The sequence below is a fragment of the Neomonachus schauinslandi genome, chromosome 6, assembly GCF_002201575.2.
Source record: "Neomonachus schauinslandi chromosome 6, ASM220157v2, whole genome shotgun sequence".
Classification (NCBI taxonomy): domain Eukaryota; kingdom Metazoa; phylum Chordata; class Mammalia; order Carnivora; family Phocidae; genus Neomonachus; species Neomonachus schauinslandi.
Window position 1 is genome coordinate 143163708 of NC_058408.1, and position 15576 is coordinate 143179283.

Below are 15576 nucleotides of genomic sequence, written 5' to 3' on the forward strand. Positions count from 1 at the left end.
GGGGGGGGGGGGCTTTTTCCTGACCGCCTGTTACGTGCCCAGTGCTTTCTGTTAAAGACATAATGTTTGTGACTGAGGATCCTGTCGGACTGATGTAAATAGTAGTGCCCAAATCGGAAGCTGGTCCGAGGCCGCGCTGACTCGTACAAGTAGACGTTCTCGCCTGTGCAGTATGTGTGGTGACGTAACTGCGGTGGCTCGGCGGGAGCGCCCGCGGCCAGCGCGCGAGTAAGTACCGCGGCGGGCGGGGCGGCGGCAGGGGGTCTGCGCGGTGGGGGTTCCGCGGACAGGTTAGCTAGGGCGCACATTTGGGGTCCGCCTGTGGGGTAGTGAGTCCTGGCATCTCAATCGCCGTATTTTTCGGTATTATTTTAGGTGAAAATCGAGGCGTATTTGTTAGATTAAGACCGTCCGAGGTACGTACGCTGCGACAAGGTGCTGTGGATGTAAATTACTGCGGGTTCAGATTTTGGTGCGTTTTTCTCCGCAGTACGCATTAAACAATGACCTCATTCTGACGCAGTTGAAGGACGTGACTTCCATCGACAAATGATGTTCTTCCCGCCTGTTTTCCATTTGTTTTTCAGTAGCATTTGGTAAATCTTGGCAAATAGGTACGAAATTCTAAGGGAGCAATACCCACTCATACAGTGGAATTTTGAGACCAATATTAGATTAATTTCCCCCTTTTGATTGGAAATTCATATTGTTGGTGTTAGATGAGTATTAGAAGCTTCAAGTTCACATTTTGCCTGCTTTATCTGTTGGTTATTTGTAGATTTTATACGTGGGCCATTTTTTTATTAGTAATCTTAGAAAAATGTGTATTTTGCTGTAGGCTTAATGGATTCATCAACACTCACCTAGTTTCTGACCCTTAGTTTGATATTTGATTTGTGAGTGGAGGGAAAATACAGCAAAACGGACTTAGACTAAGGAAATGTTTACTTGTTCTTTAAAAGCCAAATAAATCTGGAGTAAGAAACACACAAAGTGGTTTGGGCTTGGTCCCATTTTTGCACCTAAATGCTCTATGTAATTTTTTTCCTCCAAAAGATGCATTCTACACGTGTGTAAAAATATACTTAATGTGAAGTTAGGTCTTGTGAGATAATCTAGACATTTTCTCCCTTCTGAGCCTGAGGGTGTTCCTTTCTTCCCAGTCCCCTCCCCCTGCAAATTATCTTGTTGTCCCGAGTCCTCCCACCTCCTTGACCACCACTCTGAGAAAGGACCTCTCCTCAGCTACCCTCCTTTCCTGACACCTACCCCCCTCCTCAAACTGGGTTCCTTTTTTCCCCCCTCCAAATGGATAGATTGTATACATCTGACTTTAAAAGTAGGACTCACTGATTGATTCCCACCCCAACCAATCTTTTATCTTCAGTGGTTCTGCTATAGAATTTTGGTGAGAATGCAGATGAAAATGAAAATATTTTATTCCCTGTGTCATGTCTGTTTAGCCTCATTGATGCTACTCACAGAGATGTGGATGTGCTGTTACTGCTTTCTAACTCTGCCTACTACGTGGCCTAGTAAGTTGCTTATTGATTTAAAGCTTTTAATTGTTCTTTAATGAGTATACATTTCCTATTAGAGTTCATGACAACATTAAGAATCTGGTTTTGCTATATGGAACTTCACTGAACTTTACATACTGTTACATCACTGTTCCTCATCAGTTTGAAAATGTGATTTTAGAGTTGTAGTCAGCGTTTATATAATATTCTTTTAGCACTTAGTTTATTTCCTATATATTTTCCATGTTTTGATGTACTCCATATCCTTTAATGAGTATACATTTTTTATTACTATCCAGTACACGTTTCCCCATTGTTTAGCACTGATACTTCCATTTTATTTCTATTAGCAATGATACAGTTGTCTTTGTGCAGATAATTTTGTGCACATGCATGCACACACATGCTTCTCTTTGGTTACAAGAGTATGATGAATTCTAATAATTGTGTGGTTTATTGCCAGATCTCCAGAAAGACTACTAATTAACAATGCCACTAGCACAAATACAAGTACTTTCTCATTTGCCTTACCAAAATCAATTTTTTTCTCTAAGTAAATACTTTCTTTTTGGCCTTGTATGAACAGTCATTTTTTTAAGTCATTGGCCCAGGTGCCCATTGGCATTGATCATACGGATTTTTTATTCTTGATTTTGGACAGCAGGTTTATCTGCTGTGTTATTCACAAACACATACCTTCAGTATATGTATGTGTGTGTTTGCCTTCCTTTTAGGTTAACTTTTAGGTTTGTTGGTTTTATTTTGTAAAAGTTTTTATAAAACAAATTATATTTTGTAATTGATTTTAGTGTAAGATCTATAAGCTGATTCTCTTTTAGCTACTGAACTACATATATGTTAATCTCATTTCATCTAGTTTTTAAGAAGCCCTGGAAGATTTTAACTGCATAGAAGTTGCTACTATTATATCTCAGCTGACAAGCCAGATACGCTTTTGATTTTAATCCTATTTTTTTACTTCCTTTCCCTTTATCCAGTTATGATGATGAAGTTGATAAAGTAAACCAGTATCAACGACTAAGTCTAGAAGACCTGGAAAAAATAGAAATAGGTAAATTTTAACATGCTAACCAAGTCCTAGAAAGCAAATATTGTTCTCCCAAGAGTGGGCCACATTGTTTGAGCAAGCATTACAACTTAATAGAACCAGAAAAGGATACTGATATTTCAAGTAGTCTCTTTCTTAGGACTCTATTCTTTAGAGATCAGTGGTGGATGATAGAGTCTAATAACTAGTAGAAAAGGTAACTTTTCTTACCTTGTGAAGATTAACCAAGGATCAAGAAAGTTTAAATATTTGAGACTAAAGAAAAGTTTTTTAGTCTCATCAAACCAAATCATCTTATTGTGATGATTGTATTTTGTGTACTCTCATTTAGAATAAGAAAAATGTGCTAAGTACCTAACCAATGAAGAAGATACAGAAAAAAGTAAATTTTATGTGAAAGATTTAACCATACTCATTTGGGTTTTAGGTCCTGAACCCACTCTCTTTGGTAAGCCGAAGTTCTCCTGCATGCGATTGCACTACAGATATAAAGAAGCAAGTGGCTATTTCCACACACTGAGAGCTGTAATGCGCAATCCAGAAGAGGATGGGAAAGGTAATGAAGAGAGGACAGTATTCAGTGGTAACTTTTGTGGGGACAGTACATACCATTCTTAAAATAGCTACTCTGTCTCCAGAAAGCAGGGAACTTATTTGAACTGATGTAGCTTGGGGCAAGGGTGTCTGTAATGGGAAATCTCAGGGTACTAGGGCTTTTTCCCACCACATATGCTTCTCATGGACAGTCGTCAGGGAACAGTGCTGTCTTGTTCACAGCTGTTGCCTTGGCATCTAACACAGGACTAACACAGGACAAATGAGAATAAACTTTTAATTCCAATTGATTTGGCTCATTTGCCCTTTATTAACTCTTCTGTTAAAATTTGTTTTAGAACATTTTGAATTAGTGGGGAGAGTAATAAGCAGTTTTCTGTAAATTGTAGCAAATAAACTTGTATTTAAATTTAAGATCACAAATTTCATTTAGGGTTCTGAATTACAAGTGCTATTTTAGTATGTTTTTGGAGAAACTGGCAAGCAGTTGTATTTGGGTTTCAGATACCCTTCAGTGCATTGCAGAGATGCTGCAGATAACCAAGCAAGCCATGGGATTAGATGTACCTATAATTGAGAAAAAACTTGAGAGGTAAGTATACTACTTCGATTTTCTCAAGAATAAAGACATTATTATCCAAAGTCTTATTTCTTTAAAAGTATTTGCAAGATGGGGAGAAATCAAATTATGGTAATATATTGGTATTTAGACTGGGAAATGTCAAATTTCTGTGGCCATAATTTAAACAACTTTAAAACATACTGGCTGTCATTTTCTCTATAAATGCCAGTGGGTTTTGAATTTGGGAAAGGAATGCCTATAAAGAGATTATTTCACATTAAAATTTGGATTTCCCATCTGATTGTTTCATGGCCCACATTCGACTAGAGAAGAACCATTTGGTCATCTAGAGAAAAACTGTTCAGTCTTGTGTTAGTAGAGAGAATTGTTTCAGTAGCTCTTTAACATTCCTAATTTTTACGAAATATGCTCATGACCAGAAAGTCAAATATCCGTACTGAAACATGTGGCAGATAGCAGTCACTTTTTCTTACACTTACAGCTGTCATGAGGGAATGCCAAATGAGAAAACCCTTTATTACATATCCCATATATTTTAAAATAATTGTAGGTAATCCACAGGAAACATAAACATTCTGCCCCCCTCCCACCTGAATTCAGCCAAGTTGGAATGGGTGCAGACAGCTTTAGTTAAGATGCTGTAGATTCCCATCTATAGTCTGTGTTGGCTTGGCTGGTGTTTAGGTTGTCCATGTAGTAGACCTGCCCTAAATGGTAGCCACTTGCTCTGAAAGTGACTGTAGTAGTCTCCTCCTCCCCCATCCACGTTTCAGTTAGCTGTGGTCAGCCCTAGTCTGGGAGCAGGTGATCCTCCTCTTGACGCTCAGTCACTTCATCTCACCGTGCAGGCATTTTATCATCTCACATCCTCACCAGAAGGGTGAGTACAGTACAATAAGATATTTAGAGAGAGGACGTTCATATAAATTTTATTTACGGCATTATAAATTATTAATCTCTTACACTCTGCCTAGTTATAAATTAAACTTTGTCACAGATTATATATGTATAGGGAAAAACATAGTACATACAGGGTTTGATCCTATCCGTGGCTTCAGCTATCCATTGGGGGTTTTGGAATATATCCCCCACAGGTAAGGGGGGAAACTACTGTTGTCTGAATTTTGGGTGTGGTGTTTTTGTTTTTAATTCTTAGAATACACAAAAATGCAGGTTGAGGCAACCATTGGGAGGCTTATCTCCCTTCTTCTGCTGCTTCCCCCTCCTCTGAATGCCAAAGAGAATCCAGTTGAAGGAAACATGCAATAATAATGATCAAATCTAAAGACACAGTTTTGATCCAGAAGAACTCAACATGATTAATCCAACTACTGTGAGGATCTTGACAGAGTAGGATTACGATTTACACATGTAGCATTTCCACAGGCTGGCTCTTCAGTGCACGGGCTGCTTGAGGATAGGACACGCAGGAAACTGCTTACCGGACTGGGGGTTAAAGTCAGGGCACCCTGCCCACTCAGTGCCCCGGGACAGCTTGTCAATGTTTTAAAAGGTTTCTGCTGCCCGATTGTAAACTACCAGTCACTGATTGCTTCAAAGACTTAGTAACAAAAAGAATAAGATACCTCATTAATCATCTTTTACTAGTGATTATATGTTGAGCTATTTTGTATATACTGGATTAAATAAAATCAAAATTTCTATTTTTAATATGGCTAGAAAAATTTAAAACTACATCTAGCTTACATTTCTATTGTACAGTACTGTTCTAGCATCAACTCCAAGGGATTATCTGATTTTACCAATTAGTAGTGCACGGTTTCAGAAACTGGGCCCAATTTAAGTAACAGCTTTCACTTACAGTAACTGGAACTGGTATATTGGATTTCAGAGGGAGTTAACTGTTTTCTCTTCTAATTTGTAGGAAGAGCAGTAAACCTCATGAAGACATCCTTGGCATCAGATCTCAAAACCAAGGCTCTTTGGCACAGGGAAAGAATTTTTTAATGAGCAAATTTTCATCTCTAAATCAAAAAGTGAAACAGACCAAATCTAATGTAAATATTGGCAATCTCCGAAAGCTAGGAAACTTTGCCAAACCTGAAATGAAAGTTAACTTTCTAAAACCAAACTTAAAAGTGAATCTTTGGAAGTCAGATAGTAGTCTTGAAACTATGGAAACCACAGGTGCGATGGATAACAAAGTCCAGGCAGAGTCGGATGGGGAAATGTCTTCAGAGAATGACTCCTACCACTCTGATGAATTCCTTACAAATTCCAAGTCTGATGAAGACAAACAGCTAGCTAATTCTTTAGAGAACGTAGGGCCAAGAGACTATGTTCTTCCTAGTTGTGGTATTATTGCTTCAGCACCTCGGTTAGGCAGTCGGTCCCAGTCCATTAGCAGCACTGATATTAGCATTCATGCTCCTTCAGAGATTGCTGCTCATGGAAGTGGGTCTGGAAAAGGCCATGAGTCTCCTTTGAAGAAAAGTCCTTCTGCTGACAACATATACATATTGACTGGCTTTGCCAAGCCTGTGGATATTTACTGCCACAGATTTGTACAAGATGCACAAAACAAAATGACCCAGCTGTCAGAAACAGGGTCTGTTTGTCAGCAGGCTAGTGAGGAGGGAAATCAAATGGCCAATCAAGCTTCTAGTGAAGAAACACAATCGGAATCAACAGAACGGATACCTTCCCGGCCGTCTCAATTAGATGTGTCTTTTTCTGCAACAGGTCCCCAGTATTTGTCAGTTGAACCAGTGCATCCAGTTGTATCTCAAAAGACCCCTGGCTCTGGACCCAGCACGCTTGAATTTGAGACAGGGCTTCATGGAACTCCTTCTCCTTCAGAGGGCGGTAGCAGCAGAGCAGTCTCTCCCTTTGCAAAGATTCGAAGTTCCATGGTCCAAGTTGCTAGTATCACTCAAGCTGGCTTCACCCAAGGGATCCATTTCGCAGTGGCAAAGGTTCAGAAGAGCCCTGCAGAACCTGAAGGGGTTAATGAAGTCCAGCAAAATGAACTTAAAAGTATGTTTACACAATGCCAGACACGAATAATTCAGATTTAGTTTTTAGCCACAAAGAATCCTGTGGCTTTTATTTAATCCAAAAAGAGGTTTCACATATTAGGCTATTTTAACCTGTACTGTCTTTGAAGCTAGGGATCACACATTCTAATTATGTTTATCGGGAAAGGTTTTTAAAGGAGTCTGAAGCTGAGCAGATTTCCAGATTTGAGAGCCAGGACGACAGGAGTACGTCACCCTAGAAGGTGTAACCGTGAGTAGCTTATACACTACAGAGCAGTTGGTCTCAAAGTAATTTGGGGATAATTACTTTGAGACGGTAATAACCTGAACCTTTTGTGGAGTGGGGTGGATAAGTGAAGTGTAGGAAGGAAACACAAAGGATGAACATGGACACACATGTAGGAGAATAGCGTTTTTCATAATTTGTCTTCTGTTTGTCCATTCATTTCTGTGTAAATACATTTAGTTTTTAGTGACTTTAGAGTGTTACTAGTACGAAGAAGCATTTGAATATTAAAAAATTCTAGTTTAGCTTTGGTGGCTTAACCATTCCCTATTAAGAGTTAATTGAGGTTACTGGCATTACAGTCAAGAAAGGTATGCCCATTTGATCCTAATTTCCCCCACAGTCTGCTTAAAATACTCTGCCCCTTGTACACCCCAAAGTCTAGAATTGAGACTGGTCACTCATAAAACCTGAGACACCGGATGTGCATACCAGCACCTGTTAAATTATTTTGCTGTTTCCAGGAATGGAAGACTACATTTACTGGGTACTGGTAATTCTTGAAATGAGTGTTCAAGTTGTAATTTTTTTGCGGGGGAACATTCCTTAACATCTTGTACAGACTGTAACTGAATTGTTGAAAATTTAGTCTGAAGCACAGTTGTACTAAAACTGACATGACTATAATCCTGAACCCATGGAACCATGGCCTCAGAAAAGCCCATACAAGAACGTTGCACACCTTATTCCAAACAAGTATTGGTTTGTCCGGTCTCTTTAGAGCCTTACTCTGTTGAAGTGATTCTCAGTTCAACATTATGTCTGTTGTAACTTTGATAAGTATTTCCACATTTGTTATTTATTAGTGGTATCTTTTTTTTGAAGTGTCAAATCTTGTGACTATTTAAAATAAAATACCATTGTAATTTAAAGTGACAAATGTGTGTGAGAATTCCTTAATACTTTAAAGATAATGTTGATTTCTAAATCAGATTAAAAAATTTGTAAGGTAAACTGTAACTGATCACTTGGGTCTCAGCCTTTCCAGTATTTTCCTCTTTTGATTATATGGCTTTACAAATGAAGTGCCTCAGAAACCATCAAATTTTAAACACCCAAACACTGAAACCGAATGCTTTATTCTGTTCTTTTTTTCTGGGTCTTCGAAGTATTAAAGTGTTGCACAACGGGAGAGAAAATATAAGCAAAGGTCAGGTGATACATGTATTTTTAAGCGCCACGAAATTTGTTCCAAAGAGATTTTTTAAAACTAAAAAGAAGGCAACATTTAATTCCAGTCGGTACTGTGTTCGAACCTCACTGTCCAGTGTGTGGGCCAAGGAGAAAAGAAAGGGGGTTCTGAAGCCCACGGTTCCAGTCTCCTACCCAAGTGGGATGCCACTAGGGCGACACCAGGCTGTACCACCTCCCACAGTCAGCTTTCAGTGAAGATTTCCCAGCAGGAGGTAATGGGATCTTTTCCCACACATCATGGGATAAGTCTTACAATCATGAAAAACAACCCAAAGTACTAATAATTTGGGAAGTTTTGTTTATTTCAAAGAGGGTTTTCCTTTCAAGGGAACTTTTCTGCAAGATCAAGCAAATTATGTACTTCTCTTTGGTAAATTACAATTCACACTGGCACAATAAGCACATGATAACTTATCTGCTCGAATTTTATTCTCACAAATCCAGTTGAGTCTTGATTTTATTTCTAAAAGGTTAAGGAAGTCTAGTCTACCAGTTATAAAAACGAAAACCAGTTAGAATTCTGAATATAAACAGATTACTTGTATTAGTTTATAAAAATAGATTTGAGGTTAGGAAAAGTTAAACAACTAAGTAATTTTCACTTCAGTTCATTAGGCATAATGAATTTCTTGGTTTTTAAGGCTAACCCTGTTTCCTTGTTTAGCAATGTCAATGGGGGGGGGGGTGCTTTTCAAAAGAGCACTTACAGAATCATTTAACTGATCTCCTGTTTCCCACTAGATAAGTTACTGGCTAAAAAAAAACACATTAATCTTCATACATAACCACTGACAGCTTAAAAAAAAGTAATGGTCTAAACTTTTCAAACATTCTTGATGCCACAATTACACTATACTGTATTAACTGCTTTCTAGGTATCGGTAATGATATTTTTGTTATTTTAAGAACTATTATGTTAGGGGCACCTGGGTGGCTCAGTCGGTTAAGCATCTGCCTTTGGCTCAGGTCATGATCCTGGGGTCCTGGGATGGAGCTCCCACATCAGGCTCTCTGTTCAGCGGGGAACCTGCTTCTCCCTCTCCGTTTCTGTCAAATAAATAAAATCTTTAAAAAAAAAAAACTAAGAACTTTTATATTAAATCTGTAATTGGTCTGGGAAAAACTTACCTAAAGCTTTACTGGCTATTCCTGGATTAGTAGGTATGTTCGTTGACTAACACATCTGGAACTAATGGAAAAACTTACACAAAAGTTTAAAATCCAATACAATCATCAAAGCAACTAAATGACAATTATTAGGAAAACAATTTAAAACTTTATTTTCTACAGAAGGCATATTTTAAAAAGTTAACTGTTTGCTTTCTTCCTATTTGGGCAAAACAACCTATCCTAGGACAGCATTCCCTTAAGTCCCATAAAACAGTGGTTCCCAAATGCACAGGGGTGAAATGAGAAAAAAAAGGACAGTGCAGTGTTTTGTCCAAAAAAGCTGTATTTATTCCATTTAAAGGACTCTCTTATTGGGAGAGTGTCCTTTTATGGGGGAAAAAAAATGGTGATAATACAGTGGTTTCTTTCAGATTACTTGGCAAAATACATTGGCAACCCTGTCCCCCAAATTTTTGGAAATGTTACTGGTCCATGAAATCCAAAAGTCTGGGAACCACTGCCATGTAAAGACTAATTTTGCAGGTTATTAACAACTGTTAAGTGGAAAAAAACTTCTGTGGTCAAATGTCTGGGAAATGATACTACAGTATTTCACACAGTCATGTGAATTAATGGCAGCTACACCCCATTCCCCAAACTTGGACCACTAAACACATTCAGACCCACCATTAATTGGAAAGACATTGTAAAAATCTGAACAACTCCTCTGACTTTGGAATTCCAACAAATTTCTTCAAATGAAGTTGACATTAGCATTTCAACAGAGTCTGTGACCTATGACTTGGCTGAAACTAAGGAAATGGTATCAGCAACATTATCAATATTAAACTTTTAATATCAAATACATTTTTGTACATGTTACTAATTTATATAATTATAAAACAATCAAAAGCTCCATAAAATCAGTAAGGTAAAAGCCCTTACTGAATATTATATAAACTTCAGATGTTACCAGGCTTGACTTCAGGAAAAGTCATTGGTTTTTGATACAAATTATCTACAAAACAATGTGGTATAAATGGTATTTGAATTTTACAATAATGTGGCTACAATCTGCCCACTACTCTCCTAGGTGTCAGATCTTTAAAGTTCATTTCCATTCACACATTTCTGCTGTTGAAGCCTGGTTCTTCTTAAAGACTCCAGCTGCTTTGCTCTGAGCCACCGCTCTCTTGACAGCGTTGTCTGGCCGGCACTGAGAGACAGGAACCTGGCGTGAAACACAGAAACGGATTTAAGTCTAGACCTAGGACAGGATCTCGTTCTTTTTCTTTCTTTCTTCCTTTTTAAAGAACCTAGGAATACTGGGTTAGGGGTCAAGACCATCTGGTAGCTACATATAAGTCAAGAGCCAAGTTAGACTTCCACAAAGGGATCTTTGAAGTTTAGAGACAAAAAGCAAGCCTGTTCCACTGGTCACGGGCCAAACACAATCTCCCTTCACTAAGCCCTTTCACAAGGTATTTTAAAGGAAAAACATTTCCACTGGTAGAAATCTGCCTCAGTTACTCCTCTAAAAATTGGGAGGTTCATACAGAGCTTACTAAAACAGCAATTACGGACACGTACTACTCACCGAGCTACAATGAGCAACTGGTGGAGATCGTCAGCAGTGATGCTCTGAGGGTCGTTCTTGCGCATTTCCACGAAGTCCTCCTCAACTGCCTGTATCAAGAGAGTAAGTGGACTGCAACACTACCGCTTATGAAGAAACGCTATGCATTATGTAGGGAGAAGCAAAGTAACATGGTCCATCGGCTGATGCGAAAATGAGGAAGTCAGCCCTGCTGCTCAGGCTTCTTAGGAGACGAGGAGGGTACCAGAGCCACGCCTCACCCGCAGGGATAATGCTGCTGACACACCTGGGGGCGCGGCCAAATATCTAGGTCCAGCAATGTGCACGGCCAGCAGGGCAGGGTAATAATGTCAGCAAAAGTGGCAGAGTGAGGGAGGGCCACAGAAAATCCCAGTGACTTTTTAATCCATTGAAGGGTACAAGAACACTAGCAAAAACTATCAGAACCTGCTTCTTCAAAAGTCTGAAAATTAACCAGAATACAGGGAGTGTTTGTTCAAGAAAGAACACTGGGCTTTGAGGCATTTTAGTTTCCCTATCCACCCCCACCCCACCCCTGCAGCCCTGAAAAGGGACAGCCTGGCCATCACAAGAGAGGGTTCTTTCAAAGCACCATTCCTGACATCTGTCATTCTCATGACTGGTGGTTCCCTGCGAGAAGCCACGTGCAAGGCTGTGTTTATTCGGCCTGACTCTGCTTACCCAGTGTGAACAGCCTCTTCTCCCAGGGAACTTAGCAAAAACAATCAGAAGCAATTACTGATCATCCTGGCTGCTTCACGCACTGGATAGTCATTGGGGCAAATAGGCAGCTAACCAAAACCCTTAAAAGAAAAAACTAGGGAATGAGAACTTTTCTCCTCCCAAAAGCCCCCAAAGGACGATCTATCTCTATCTCCGCAGGAACGCAGAAGGCCACGTGCGTGCAAAGGGGCGTGCACACCCTCAGAAGATCGGAGCAGGCCCTAAGCCATCCTGAGTGACCTTCTCTGTGCAAGCAGTAAGAGAAGGGTGGGTCACAGCTATAAACAGTTGCCAGAGTGTTGAAGGCCTGCCCCCAGGGAGACACAGAGCCCTTGGCTTTGACTGGGAGACCTGTTTCCAGGCATCTAAGGAAATTAAATTTCTATCTGATCACTGACTGAGCTAACAGAGCAGAGACTCCAGGAACCGCATACAAAGAATACATTTCATAGAGTTCATTCAGAAAAGCCATTAAGCAATAAGCAACAACAACAAGCCCTAGGAAGAGGGAGGATCCACCAGAGCAGAACTATCCTATCACTTAAATATCTGGTTTTCAAAACAAAAATGAGGAGACATAGAAAGAAACAAGAACGTCTGCACCCCTTCACTGGAAACAAAGAAGTCAGCAGAAACCGTCCTTGAGGAAACCCAAATATTGGACTTGCCAGACAAAGATTTATTTGAGATTTATTTGAGAGAGAGAGAGAGAAACGGTGAGAGAGGCATGCACGAGAGAGCACCAGCGGTGGAGAGGGAGAAGCAGGCTGCATGTCGAATAGGGAGCTTGACGTGGGGCTCGATCCCAGGACCCGCAGATCATGTCCTGAGCCGAAGGCAGATGCTTAACCGACTGAGCCACCCAGGCATCCCTAGACAAAGACTTTAAATCAGCTCTTTAAATACATTCAAAGAACTAAAGGAAACCACATATAAAGAGCTAAAACAAAGTAGGAGAATGATGTCACACTAAATAAAAAATATCGAGATAGATAGAAATTATTTAAAAATCAAGTAGGGGGCGCCTGGGTCGCTCTGTCGGCTAAGCGTCTAACTCTTGGTTTCGGCTGAAGTCATGACCTTCGGGTTGTGGGAAGGGGCACAGCATCAGGCTCCATGCTCAGTGCAGTCTGCTTGGGATTCTCTCTCTCCCCCCCCCCCGCCCCTCTTCCCCCGCTTGCTCATTCACTCTCTCTGAATAAAGTCTTTAAAAAAATAAAATAAAAAGCAAATAGAAATTCTGAAGGTGAACAATATAACTGAGACTTAAAATTCACTAGAAACAAGGCTCAGCGTCGTGCAGCAGGCAGAAGAAGGTCCAGCAAACGTGCAGAAAGGTCAACTGCAAATGTCCAGTGTGTGTAGGAGAAAGTCAAGGGAGGAGGAAAAATGAACAGAGCAGAGCCTCAGCGACTTGTGAGACACCAGCACGTGCACCAACACTCATATACAGAGTGCTGGAAGGAGAGGAGGGAGGAAGGGGCAGAAAGAAATTTAAAGAAATAATGGTCAAAACTTCACCAAATTTCTTGAGAACTTCCCCAAGACGTGCATTAGTCTGCACACCCAAGCAGCTCAATAAACTCCAGTAGGACAAACTCAAAGCACTCCACACCCACAGACACATCACAGCTGAACTGTCCAAAGCCAAGGAAAGTCTTGAAAGCACAAGAGCAAATGACCCTGAGCCCAAAGGAGCCTCTCCTCAGAAACTAGCGGACTTCTCAGAGACCACAGGGGCCGGAAGGCAACTGGAGGACATACGTAAAAAGTGCTGAAAGAGCAAGTCTACAAACCAAGACCTCTACATCCAGTAAAACTAGTCTTCAAAAATGGAGAAATTAAGACATTCCCAGATAAGCGACAACTTAACAGGACTTGTCACAGCAGTTCTGCCCTACAAGGACCACGGAGGGTTCTTCAGGCTGAAATGGAAGGACACCACGCAGTGACCTGAATCCACGCAAAGATGACCCGTAAAGGGAACGACATGGGTAAATATAAAAAGCAGTGTAAAGGTCTTTTTCCTTGTAACTTTTTCCCTCTGATTTAAAGACAACAGCATATTTATTTCCCCCTGCCTCCATCCCCCAAAACTTCGTCATTCTATATGTTCCTACTTTATAGGTTGGTTCTCCGCATGGAATAAAGAACTTGATCCGAGTCAAAAAAATAAAAATAAAAAAGGCAACAGCATAAAACAAGAACTATACATGTGTTGATGGTGCACAATAGACAAAAGACCTACAGAGACCAAATAGCAAACTTACCTCACCAGTAGTCACAGTAAACCTAAGGTGATTAAACGGTCTAAAGCCACACAGGGAAATCGTTTCTTTGACCCCAAACACACCTTGGTTATCTCATCGGAGATGCTGTAGTCCAGGAACCTCAGAAGGGTCAGGTAGATGCGGAACTTGTCCAGCACGGAGGGCAGCACGGCCGACAGAAGGCTGTCCACGTACTCCTCCATGTTTGGGGGCGTGAGCTGGGGCTGTAAGTGGATCTGGCAGTCTGCCTGGAGAGAGAACCAGGACACAGTACTGTCCAAGTTCCTAAGTTAATCCGAAATTTCAGGAGGAGGCTTTGTCCATATCAGGGGCGAAGGAATCAGGAGGTCACTGGGGGGAGGTCACTTTTTAACACTGATTATGAGCACCGTGACTCCCTCAGTGGTAATTGCAAAAGCGAGCCTTTCTTTGGTTACTTACACATCCTCAACAGGATTACGAGTAAACACATAAAAAGGTAGCCAACCTCTAAACAATAGCTAATTAAAATGTTTGCAAGGTTTCTTTAATCCTGGAATATGTACTCTATGTCTTACTGATCTGCCTTTCTAGAAACCACATAAAGCAAATCACACTTTCCTGCAGAAAACTTACACATGGGCCACGCTAGTGAACGCTAGTTTACAGAGGAACTATAGACCTTTTAAGCAACTGGGCGTACTTCTCATCACGAAGAAACTCAATTAAAAGCTCTCTTCATCAGTCACTCTAATGATTTACCAGAGCATTTCACCATAAAGCATAAAAATAATTACCATGTCATCAGGAACATTTTAAAAGGAACTCTGAAATATTCCTCACATAAGACTGACGGAAAACAATGGGACCGAGGCAGTAAGAACAAAGGTCTAGATGTTATAGACAGCTTCCACTTTCTATGCCTGGATGTGGGAGTTGGGGCCACCAACACCTTTCCTTCGCTTGTCTGGTGATTTGCCGTATCTGCTTCTTCACAGACAGTTTTTCATCCTCAAGGCAGGAACAAAATAATTCATTCTCTGATAATCAGCAGCCCCAGTTTTGAAACAAGTTTAACTTCTCAATAATAAACCGTACCAAGAAACAAAATAAAGATTTAGGTATCTTTCTAATGTAACCTCCCTCCATCTTAAAATGTCTCATCATACCGGCAGGAGTGATCGCCCCTCCGAAGTAATAAAAACATTAATATTGCAGGGGAATTCCATCTGGTGATAACTGAAGTCATAATCCACCTTCTGCCAAGTTATTAGGTTGCTCAGAGCAGTCACATTATGAACACCTAGAAAATAAAAAAAAATAATTTTTTGGTTGATTTTAATCACTTAAACAAATTGGTTTTACTGACATTGACTATATAAGACATGAGGTTTCGACTGCTTTAAAAAAAAAAAAAAAAAAAAGTATCTCAGGCACTGTTCAACTTCCAAGCTAAATGTTCACTAAGTAATAGGCTTCACAGACAATACTGGTCAAGCCAAACAAATGTATTTTGGGGCCAAGACCCCCCCCAAATCTAATCTAGCATCTGGTATGCAACTGGGCACAAGACAGGTTCCCCGTAAGCACAATCACTTTCTGTGTGGTGTGTTCACAGGTCTGCAACAATATGGTAGAACTGATGATTGATTTTTATACTCAGCTGTGCC

At 40.3% G+C, this 15576-nt stretch overlaps 2 protein-coding genes across 5 annotated transcripts in view; one reads left to right on the forward strand and one right to left on the reverse strand.

Annotated features, from left to right (window-relative positions):
- INPP5F (inositol polyphosphate-5-phosphatase F) overlaps positions 1-7881 on the forward strand; it is an 84090-nt gene extending 76209 nt beyond the window's left edge. For 2 of the 3 annotated variants that reach the window (XM_021700285.2, XM_021700284.1), the window contains exons 16-20: positions 1464-1535; positions 2519-2592; positions 3017-3145; positions 3649-3736; positions 5613-7881. In XM_021700285.2, the coding sequence (XP_021555960.1) occupies positions 1464-1535; positions 2519-2592; positions 3017-3145; positions 3649-3736; positions 5613-6765 (1516 nt within the window). In that variant the 3' untranslated portion in view covers positions 6766-7881. Of the gene's footprint in view, positions 1-113; positions 229-1463; positions 1536-2518; positions 2593-3016; positions 3146-3648; positions 3737-5612 lie in introns of those variants that run through there. The other variant, XM_021700287.1, reaches the window with a different exon arrangement.
- A 1765-nt stretch (positions 7882-9646) lies between these two features.
- Positions 9647-15576, reverse strand: part of LOC110589688 (minichromosome maintenance complex binding protein) — a 47782-nt gene continuing 41852 nt past the window's right edge. For both annotated transcript variants that reach the window (XM_021700251.2, XM_021700250.2), the window contains exons 13-16: positions 15076-15209; positions 14011-14175; positions 10914-11002; positions 9647-10547 (exon numbers count right to left, since the gene is read on the reverse strand). In XM_021700251.2, coding sequence (XP_021555926.2) covers positions 10421-10547; positions 10914-11002; positions 14011-14175; positions 15076-15209 — 515 coding nt within the window. In that variant the 3' untranslated portion in view covers positions 9647-10420. The remainder of the gene's footprint in view (positions 10548-10913; positions 11003-14010; positions 14176-15075; positions 15210-15576) is intronic.